This window comes from Aphanomyces invadans, assembly GCF_000520115.1.
Source record: "Aphanomyces invadans strain NJM9701 unplaced genomic scaffold supercont1.13, whole genome shotgun sequence".
NCBI classification, from domain to species: domain Eukaryota; phylum Oomycota; class Saprolegniomycetes; order Saprolegniales; family Verrucalvaceae; genus Aphanomyces; species Aphanomyces invadans.
The window spans coordinates 504,130-514,193 of record NW_008580158.1 but is presented as its reverse complement, the minus strand read 5'-3'; the positions used below and the strand labels follow the sequence as shown (position 1 = coordinate 514,193).

General features: G+C 57.0%; 4 protein-coding genes across 5 annotated transcripts; 2 read left to right on the top strand and 2 right to left on the bottom strand.

Moving 5' to 3' along the window:
• The first annotated feature begins 57 nt into the window (after positions 1 to 57).
• On the top strand, positions 58 to 2,482 carry H310_07129 (hypothetical protein). The gene has a single exon (XM_008872454.1). It carries the CDS (start codon positions 107 to 109, stop codon positions 2,147 to 2,149), a length of 2,043 nt encoding a protein of 680 aa, XP_008870676.1. The 5' UTR covers positions 58 to 106; the 3' UTR covers positions 2,150 to 2,482.
• Positions 2,401 to 2,919, bottom strand: H310_07128 (hypothetical protein). Its single transcript, XM_008872453.1, has one exon. The coding sequence runs from the start codon at positions 2,874 to 2,876 to the stop codon at positions 2,586 to 2,588; it is 291 nt and encodes a 96-aa protein (XP_008870675.1). The 5' UTR covers positions 2,877 to 2,919; the 3' UTR covers positions 2,401 to 2,585.
• A 1,718-nt stretch (positions 2,920 to 4,637) lies between these two features.
• On the top strand, positions 4,638 to 7,671 carry H310_07127 (hypothetical protein; the record flags this gene model as incomplete). The annotated part of the gene is made up of 10 exons (XM_008872452.1): positions 4,638 to 5,256; positions 5,308 to 5,456; positions 5,506 to 5,842; positions 5,901 to 5,999; positions 6,043 to 6,304; positions 6,348 to 6,445; positions 6,489 to 6,615; positions 6,665 to 7,282; positions 7,329 to 7,530; positions 7,579 to 7,671. 10 exons carry the CDS (start codon positions 4,638 to 4,640, stop codon positions 7,669 to 7,671), a joined length of 2,604 nt encoding a protein of 867 aa, XP_008870674.1.
• Positions 7,672 to 8,405: 734 nt separating this feature from the next.
• Positions 8,406 to 10,064, bottom strand: H310_07126. Of its 2 annotated transcripts, XM_008872450.1 has the most exons (6): positions 10,008 to 10,064; positions 9,594 to 9,952; positions 9,508 to 9,544; positions 9,415 to 9,453; positions 9,278 to 9,364; positions 8,406 to 9,217 (listed from the first exon to the last, which is right to left on the bottom strand). In XM_008872450.1, exons 1-6 carry the CDS (start codon positions 10,050 to 10,052, stop codon positions 8,501 to 8,503), a joined length of 1,284 nt encoding a protein of 427 aa, XP_008870672.1. In that variant the 5' UTR covers positions 10,053 to 10,064; the 3' UTR covers positions 8,406 to 8,500. The 2 variants fall into 2 exon arrangements, with proteins under 2 accessions (XP_008870672.1, XP_008870673.1); XM_008872451.1 differs by lacking the exon at positions 10,008 to 10,064 and having other exon boundaries at positions 9,594 to 9,990.

The following is a 10,064-nucleotide window of genomic DNA, read 5'->3' as shown; positions in this document are numbered from 1 at the left end:
CTCCTCTATCACCTCTGGTTTCTATTCCGATACAAAAATGAAGATAAAATTGACCGAGTGAAACGTACACAGGCAAGCGCGATTTCCACGCCACGTCGACATCATCATGCTCAAGGTGCACCGCAAAGCAGGGGAGCTCCTCTTGGAGGACTGCCGCAAGGGAGATTCGAGCTGGCTGCGTGTGAGCCTCCCGTCGTCCAAAGTGGAGAAGACGCCAAGCGGAGACGCGTCGGCTGTGTCCAAGCCGTTGGTAGACCTCGAGGAAGTCGCCCGGGTCAAGGACGCAACTGACGAACCGCCCCTCGAAGTGAAGGCGCTGTACGGTGTATACTCGCTCCTGTCGGGACCGTACCTGGCATTCATCAAAGACAACGCGTGCGTCATCGGCAAAGGCCCGAACGACGAAAGCATCTACCAGGTGCTCGAACTTGAGTTCGTTCCCGTATCCGAGCACGCCGAGCGCCACTTTCAATCGACCGCAAGCAAGCAGGAGAAGCGAGACCAGGCGATCTACTTGAACATGCTCAAGACGATCGGGAAGAGCAAGATGTTCTACTTTTCCTTTGACTACCCTCTGACGTTGTCGGCGCAGCGATACGCCCTCGCAACGGCGTCGGCGGCCAAGCTGCCGGCCCACGCGAGGGCGGACGAGTCGTTCTTTTGGAACAAGCCCGTGCTGGGTCCGTTCTTTCACTCGAAGGTCAAGTTGGATCGGTGGATCGTGCCAGTGATCAACGGCTTTGTCAAGGTCGTGAAGGGAGTCATGATGACGTCGAACACTGCGCCGGTAGACTTTTTCTTCTTCACCCGGCGCAGTTGGCACCGCGTGGGCACGCGATTCAACGTCCGTGGCGTCGACAAGGACGGCCATTGCGCCAACTTTGCCGAAACCGAGATGATGGTGCGCAAGGGCGACGGGGGTCTGTGCTCGTATGTGCAAATCCGAGGGTCCATCCCGCTCTACTGGGACCAAATGGTCACACTCAAGTACATGCCGCGTACGCGCTATGCGTACAGCCAGTCGGACTTGATCGATTGGAACGAGCTCGCGTTCCGTGCGCATTTTGACAACGTGATTGCCAAGTACGGCCACGTCACTGTGCTCAACTTGATCGACAAGAACGGCAAGTCGTCCACAGTGCGGGACCAGAACCAACTCGGGTCTGCGTTTCAGAAATACACGAAAAAGTACAACCAAAACCAGGGCAGTGGCGCCGGCGATGACGACGACTCGTCAGCTGTGACGTCTCCGTCGTCGCTGCGGTCACGCAAAGCTGCCGCACCCAAGGAAGCGTCGCCCGCTGTGCCGACGGCAACGTTGTCGTCGCTGTTTGCGCAGCCGATTGCATACATTTGGTTTGACTTCCACGACGAGTGCCGCAAGATGCAGTGGGGGAACCTCGCCAAGCTCATGGAGTCGGCGGCCGAGTGCTTTGCCAAGTATGACTGGTTCGAAGTCGACGCGGACGGTCGCGTCATAAAGAAGCAAAAAGGCGTGTTCCGCGTCAACTGTATGGACAATTTGGACCGGACGAATGTCGTGATGAGCCTCGTGGCGCGCCGCACGATGCTGCTCTGCCTCCGCCTCGACTCGAAGGACATGTCGTGGCTGGACTCGCCGTTTGAAGCGTTCGAGTCGTTCTTCAAGAACGCGTGGGCCGACAACGCGGACGCAGTCTCGCTCATGTACGCGGGGACGGGGGCGCTCAAGACCGACTTTACGCGCACGGGCAAGCGCACGCTTGCTGGTGCGATTCAGGACGGAATCAACTCGGTCACTCGGTACTATCTCAACAACTTTACCGACGGTATCCGTCAAGACTCGCTCGACTTGTTCGTTGGCAACTTTACGGCCGATCGCCGCACGGACAGTCCGTTCACAGTCCAGCAGCAAAACAGTTTGGCGTTCATGCTGGCCGAGGTCGTCGTGCTCGGCGTGTTCCTCACAGGGGTGTCGCTGTCATTGCATTGGAACGAAGATGTCCACATCCGTCTTCGAGACGGAATCGCGGCCGCCGTGTCCGGGCTGGTCGTCCTCGCCTACCTTTTGCTCAAGAAGGGTTCGTTCCGGTCCGTGGGACGGCACTGCGTGTGTAAGCCAGCCTTTTGCTCGACGGGGTACATCCGAAGACCGGAAGCCGCCAAGTAGACCACCGCTGGACGGCAGCCCAATCCTTGAATCCATATCTCCTTGGTGTTCGATCCCGTGAAATGGAGGAGGCGTGGGTTGGTCGAGATGGTCAGGCGGCTGTCTTCCAGCACACCCACGCGCATTAGGCTTGGTCGTCCAAGCTTGATGGTCATTGAACGCTTGGTGGGATCGATCTCACTGAATGCAATGAAGCGGTAGGTGGATATACCTCGCGGTGGCATGGCGTCAAGGTGTTTGCACCAAATGGATTCGTATCTCACTCCAGGTCTGCATTATATCTACTTCATTTTATACGTGACTGCCGGTCCTGTGGCGCTCCATCGTTGCCTCGGTGCTGTCGTCATGCGGCGTTGGCTTGAACGTTCCACTTGAGCCGTTGTGGAAAACACCGACAGGTCCGAGCGAAAGTGGACGCACTGGCGAAGGGGCGTCGCTAGGCTGTGGCGAACAGCACAACCGCCATCTGGCCAATATAAAAGTACAGGAACTTGGACTGTTCGTGTGTGACGTAGCACGCCACGTTTCGCCCGACGCAGCAGTGCCACAACATGCCGTGGTACTTGAGCTCAAAGTGGCGCTTGATCTTGGCCGCGATGAACTGCTCGTTGATTTCCGATTCGATCGCGGCCTGGGCGACCCAAATCACTTCGTCCTGCAGGTCTTGGTCCATCGTCGAGTTCTTGATCACGGGCTTGACTGCGGACGACGCGAGTACCGCCGACATCGTGGCTGCTTCGATCCGCTGATATTTATCCGCGACTGTTGGCTGCGATCTTTGCCCGACTTTGATTGGTCAAAAAGAAACTCAAACCTGTGTGATGGCCTGCTCCAAGGGCAAGCTGCGTCCTTCACCGGCAAGCGTGGCACGTGCACAAACTCCGCGCCATCGCGACCGTAGCATAGCTTGAGTGTGGAGTGCAGTGACTGGATCCATGTGCTCATGGTGCGGTGAGCTGAAGAGGCTTGCACCAACGGTGTTGTTGCTTGGACATCTGTTGCCCACTTAATCCAAGATGTGGGCAAGCTGGGTCACTTCATGTGATCTTTTCCTCGCCCAGCCAAGTCCGAATCTACTGCCCCCAAATCTCGTTGCTCTTGTAAACGACGGCCTTCCATGTAGCTGCCGTCGTTACATCGCATCTCGCGCCGGCTCCCTGGCGTGATGTTACAATCATGCAGGCTGCTGCTGCTGCTGCCGTGGCCACTTCTGCTGCATGTCGCAATGCAGTATCGAGACAAATGAAGTCGACGTAAATTGTCGTTCATTCAAAATCGACTCGCCCAAAACCCGATTACGAATCTACTCAAGTACACATGTCGAGCCCCACTTCGCCCCACTCGACGATGCTACACTGAAAGTCGATTTCGCACCATGGAGAACGTGGGAGTAAAAACCACCACCTTGGCGGGGGGAAGGCGTTCGGCGCTTTCAAATGTTGTGGACTGACAATAACACGCTAGCTTGTCCAAGTTGCCGTCCAGGTCCAGTCGCCTCGTGTGGCGCTTGTCGTTTTCCTTGTGTGCCAACTCTAGCGAGCCATCCCCGCCGTCGATGGACACCAATCCGTGGTGATGCTCAACCTGCACCAGAATGCAGTGATCGGTTATCCCGAAACAATGTCCAGCGAATCTCGAAGCGAGACCGCAAAATTGCCACATTGCTGTCGTCGACGTCTTGCCTCGTCAAGAGAGCAAGGACATTGCGTCTTGCAGGCGTATAAGACGCCTGCCGTCTCAGTGGATAACCATCTCAAAGTCACAGGTCCAATTGAATGAAAACGGGCGGTCACTACATTGTTAACACCCAAACGTGAACTGGCAGACATATAAGTCGTCATGGACACTGACAAATGCGAGGAAGGAGCAATTTGTAAGTCAAAATTAGCCCTGGTCGTCCTGGGAACAGTACGGACGCTGCAACAGCGTCATGCTCATTTGACCTTGGGAGCTCGGGGCTCGAGGTCACCGCCGTTGGCTCCAAACGCGTTCAGCACACCCGATGTTGATTTGTGCACGTCAATGAGCAAAAAAGCAGCTCCATGTCTGTCTGGGTTGCGCATGTTCAAGTTGAACGCGTCAGAGAGGAGACTGTGCCAAAGGCACGACACGCTCGTCCATGGGTTGGGACAACGACTAATTGTCTGAAAGCCGAGCCGAATATGGATTTATCTGGATGACAGGGTCGGAGGGGGAGGCTGGATGTTTCGAACTCGTTCCAAAAGCAGCAAGCCCTCCACATTCGACGAGGCACGACGCATGGCGGGGAGCTAACCGTCCTTAACAAATCTGTGGACCTACTGGCTGGGATGGCACCCCAGCCACCAACTTGCGGCATGTCTAGACTCCACCCCAAGAATCGGACGATTCAGGAAGTTTCGTTTCGCACGCCATGCAGCCGTTTCAAGGCACACCGTTTCGTATGTAACCGAACAGGTCGTCGGCTTTTGGTATCTGGGTCGCGTGCAGTGGATGCATTTTCGCACGAATGTCGACCGCCGCTGCCACAACGCCTACGCTCAAGCACAAAACGCGCAAGCTCAAAAGCATGCTCTTGATGAGCCACCTGACGCCGCTCCCCATCTACGACGTTGGGCATGACGTCGACACAAACGAGCACGCGACGGGCGAGTTCGGGTGTGTGTTTCCTCACGTCGACCATCGAGTGCTGGACGAGCCAGAGACCGCGGGGGGGTGTCCCGTCGGGAGCGCGGAGGTGTCTCGTCGACTTGCGAATGCCTTCACCGAGCTCGAAGCGAGATTCTGGAAGCGCGTGAATGCAGGGACCGACCGCGTGCTCGTGTACCAGCGCCCCAACTCAACGAGTGTGTCGAAGGAGTACATTTCGACGCACAACGACCCGTCCAACCTGTCGTTCAACTCGTGGTTTGAAAGCGGCAACCTCGAGTGCGCCTACCGAGTCCACCATCGAAACTACGCCACGTACTTGCCACAATGCACCAAACACTTGAACCAAACCAAACTCGCTACGCCAAAATCGAGTGCCCACCACCCCCATGGCCCGCCGCCACCCACCGACGTCTTGATGCCCGTCGCGGTTGACCAAGAATACGATCTCTACTGCGATTGCGACACGTACACATTTGGTACCTTTTATCGATGGAACGACTCGCCCCTTCAAATCACACTTGCCGTAGGGCATATTCAATGGTACTACTTCCAAGTGAAGGTGGCCGATCAAGTTCCCCCCGGCCAAGACGCCCTCGTCGTTCGCTTCAACATCCGCAACATGATGAAGCGCGACAGTCTGTACAACTTTGGCATGCTGCCGACCGTGTATTCGGAAGTAAGCGACCCCCCCACGCCCCTCTGGATAACTACACGAACTATGGTAGGTCAGGGCGGCCCAAGGCGTGGCGGGGTGGACCCACGCAGGCGTCGAAGCGTTCTACTACCAGAACGCAGACGAGTTTGAGCACCCCCGGCGTCGATGGCGAACCAAGCGATATCACTACACGCTCTCGTTTGTATATCGTTTCGACACGGCCATGGACACGGTGTACTTTGCCCATTGCTACCCGTACACGTACACAAACTTGCAGAGGTACTTGACAACGCTCCTCGCATGCCCCCTTCGCAGCCCCAACGTTCGGCGGCGCACGCTGTGCCCGACCGTGTGCGGCAACGCGTGCGACGTGCTCACAATCACAGAATACACGGCAGAGCCCCGAGGTTGGATCTCGCGCTCGAATTGCTCTTGTCCAAGGCGTTGTGAACGCGCGCGTTGTAGTCCTCATGCTTCGAACGGGCGTTGTCTTGACGGCGAGGGTCCATCCCGGAGAAACCAACGGGAGTTTTGTCATGCAAGGGATCATCGACTACTTGACAGGTACGCACGATACGATGGCATGACGTCATTCTTGGGGGTGTAGGCCCGTCGAAAGAAGCGCAGAGGCTGCGGCAATGTTTTGTGTTCAAGATCGTCCCCATGCTCAACCCCGATGGCGTCATCCACGGCAACTACCGCTGCTCCGTCGTCGGGGTCGACCTCAACCGCCGATGGTCGAAACCTTGCCAGAACACCCACCCGACGATCTACGCCGCCAAGCAAATGATCATGTCCATGCGGAATGCGCGCCGCGTCGTCCTGTTCTGTGACATTCATGGCCACAGTCGCAAGAAGAACATGTTTGTGTACGTTGGTTCGCTTGCGTTGCTTTACGTCATGACGGGGCAGGTATGGATGCAAGCCATATTTCGCTTGGTCGCCATTTGAAGCGGCCAAGATGCGACTGTTTCCGTACCTGCTCTCGAAAGTATCGTCCGCCGAAGACGGTACGACGCTGCCTACCCTCACTTCGCTCACATGGCTTGGAAGGCGGCTTCTTTAGCTTTCCCGACTGCACGTTTAACGTGCCGCGGTCCAAGCTATCGACTGGGCGGGTCTCTGTTTGGAATGACATTCGCATCTTGAACAGCTTTACACTCGAAACATCGTTTTGCGGGTACGTCGGGTTGGCACAGCTCGTGGAACTCGTCGTGCGTTGCCGCTAGGACGGGCGAAAACCAAACAAGACAGTACCATCGTCCTCCGCCCTCGACAACGCTTCCCACATTGCGCGCCAAACCGACCACCCATTACCGAGTTTGTGATTTGATTCAGTCGGGCGAAAAGTTTTGCTGTGCCCTCGGCAATTACGGCCGCCTGTTGGGAATTGAGCCCGTGGACGAAGCATCGCTTCCCCCCGACGCAGCCCCGGCCGCCGCTGGCCATGGGGAATCCGCCATGACCCTGGCAGTCGACGAAGACGTCATGACCACAGGACCGTTCCCTTCAGTCATCCGCAATCGACATCGCCACGATACGAACAACGACGACAACAACTTTGTCTTGTCCGCGGATGCGATCCAATTGCTCGATGAGATCTCGACGAACGTTCCCCTCAGCGCCGACGTCGACTGCAATTCGTCGGAAGGGTCTGCTGGCTCTGACTCAAACCCATCCGAAGACAACAAAGACACCGACGAAATCGAGGCCGATACGCGGTGGCAGGCCTTTGTTCGGCACCGCGCCGCCGCACGGCCCCGCATCGCGCGTCGCAGTCTACCGTGCCCCATCGTCAAGGACGACGCATCCATTAGTCCTCCAACAAACTCTCTCGTTCACCGCCCGTACGCCGACTTTGCTGTCACGTCCGGAAAGTCAAATTGGTCGTAGGTCGGCAAAGAACGTCCTCAAGGCGCTGCCCCGCACGCCGCCACGACCTACCACGGTCTCACTCGCCCCCGAACCCACTCGACGTGGCGCGACACCACCCGTTCGAGTCAAGCCTGCACCGAATGCGCAACCCACGGTCGTGCCTCTGTCGTCTTCGCTGCCGCAATCTCGTCGAATGAGTGTGTGGGCAGCCGGCCAAGGCGTACGTCTGTCATGTTCACCACCTGAAAGGATCTAACCTCTGGCTCAGCGCAAAGACGTCAATGCCGCGATCGCAGGGCTCCATCGAGAGCTCATCAAGCGGCGCATCAGTTTGACATCACCGCCAAAGCACCCGTCATGACGCGACCACATCCCGCTGGCGCCATCGACATCCACGGCGTTGAATTCTTTCCTTGATTTTGTCGGCCGCCACCACAATTGCCACGGACGTTGTGCCTTGGCCTTCTTCCAAGGCGGTTAGAATCCACTAGAGCGTTCGTGCTTTCAACCCTTGCGCTTGTCGAGCTGTGTCTTTTGCCTTTGAAGATGCATGGACCATCAGATTTTGCATTGGGTATGCAGCCCGCGTTTGAGAAACGACGGCGCCCCCAGGACCGCCGTGATGCCAGCCGCTACCTTGATCGGGACGCAGTGTCAGGACGATCCCTGCCGCTATGGATGCACGAGAGGCCAACGCAATGCTAAGATCACGGCGCGAGTCCGTGTACTTTTGGCATGGAGGGGCAGCAAACGGAATCGCTAAGAGGTGTCCTTTGATGTGGCGTGAATGTACGAGGAACTCGACGAGATGCCGACGTCGAGCGTCGTCCATGGCAGCAAACAACAGCAGCAGCAGCAGCAGCGACCTTTGCTCTCTAACACGGACACTCCATGGACGAAGGCAGTGCCAAGGCAATATACAACGGTGGGTTGGGCACATGGCATACCTTGACTCGACTTCAAATCGAACAAAGGTCCACCTAGAAAACTGCAGCGGCGCGGGACGGGCGTTGGGAGGTTTCCATCACTCGGGAAGAGTTTCGATGGTAGCACCAGTTCACGCCCCTCCCCCACGACACGACAAGGCAACACGCGTGTGGGATAGCAAAGCATTGTTACACAATTAGGGCGCGCGACGGCCGCCAACTCGGGAGTGACGTCGACATGCTTTGGTTGATATGACCATCGCATCACACGCCTGACACGTTTAATGTGGATTTTGCCAACGGACTGTCGTTGTCGTCTTCCGAGACGCTGCGTATTCGCCGCTTCATGGCGGTGGTGGGAAGGGGGGGCGGGAGGTCGACGAGGTGGTGGGCGCTGTCCCCTTGTACGGTGGACACCTCCGGCAGGATCCCCGGAGAAGACGTGCCGTCGGAAGACACGTCCTCTCGACACAAATTCGGTGGCAGACCGTGATCGCGCATGCGGGGAGTCTTCCCGAGCTTGGGCAGGTTTTGCCAAGTCGACTCGTCGACGTTGCGCACGAGTTCAAATTTGTCGACTTGTTTAAACTTGAACACGACGACTGCCGAGAGGTAGATGAAGATGATGTTAATCCACACGAGCAGCGCACTCCCCACGGCGATTTCAAAGAACACATTCTTCTTTGTCACTTCGTAGTCGGTCAGGAAGAGCGGGCCGATGATGGCGTATGACAAGCTAATCCCGCAGTTGACCGTTGGTGGAAGCAGCGCCGCCGCAATTGCCGTCCCCACCACCGACGAAATGTTGGCATTCGACTCGGCGAGCGCGACCCCGGCCCCAGACAACGCGGCGACGATCGCTCCGAAGATGAGCGACACAGCCTGGCCACGGGAACGCATCTCGGCCGTCGGCCACTTCAAGTCGTCCGCGTACGGCGCCAACACGATGCCGAGGAGCATGCCCAGTAGCAGCGTGATCACCTACAACATGGGAAAGTGATGTAGGAATGACGGACACGTTCGTCGGTAATGGATGCATACCAGAGCAGTGAGCTCGTTGGAGAGACCGTTTAGAAACATATTGCGGTCACGGATAGCATATCCAAAGGAGCAGCCGAGGATAGGGCCCTAAAGTACGCCAGTGTGCTGCCATGGGACGGTCATCTGCTGTCGGGTACCATGAGGGGGGATAGCAGCATCGACGCCACGACGCAGGTCTACTCAACGAGAGTTCAGGCGCCATGGTACTAAATGGTGTGGTTAGCACTCACGGGAGAGTCTCCTGCGAGTCCAATGCCAGCAATCGACCTGGACGAGGTGAGCAACGATCGTGGAGCGTTCATGGCATGCTACGTACGATGAGATGAAGAGCATCCCGATCGAGTCGCGGGAAAGTGTCGTGCTCGCTTCGATATGTGCATAGATCTCTGCGACTGGGATAGCAGTACCGACATCGCTGGACTTTTGTAGAATGCCACGCCGAGGCCTGGACGACGACCCGTTCTTCGTCTTCTTGGCTTTCGAGATGGTCGTGCCCGGAGTAAGGGACATGACATCGCAGAATCCAAACTTGACGCCCACCCCGAGCTTCTGAAGCACTGTCAACACGCCTTGCATCTCTTCGTCTTCAACGCGGAAGGACACAATCGACGATGTCCGAGCCTCGATGCTTGTGACGTTTTCCAAGTTCAGGTCGTCTTGCAGCACTGTCACGACCTATGCATGTACATCTTTTGACCCACGCTTGGCGATTGCGTTCGAAGCTGCTTGCCTTGCGATGCTGGTCGTTCGGAATGGTCACCTGGAACAGCTTCATCCGGGTCGGGGG

Bases quoted from the DNA above. Each gene is read 5' to 3' on its own strand.
- H310_07128 (XM_008872453.1), bottom strand. From the start codon at position 2,876: ATGTCGGCGGTACTCGCGTCGTCCGCAGTCAAGCCCGTGATCAAGAAC.
- H310_07129 (XM_008872454.1), top strand. From the start codon at position 107: ATGCTCAAGGTGCACCGCAAAGCAGGGGAGCTCCTCTTGGAGGACTGC.
- H310_07126 (XM_008872450.1), bottom strand. From the start codon at position 10,052: ATGAAGCTGTTCCAGGTGACCATTCCGAACGACCAGCATCGCAAG. The intron at 9,953-10,007 runs GCAAGCAGCTTC...GTACATGCATAG, and splicing joins CGAACGACCAGCATCGCAAG to GTCGTGACAGTGCTGCAAGA. The intron at 9,545-9,593 runs GTACGTAGCATG...CACCTCGTCCAG, and splicing joins GGGATGCTCTTCATCTCATC to GTCGATTGCTGGCATTGGAC.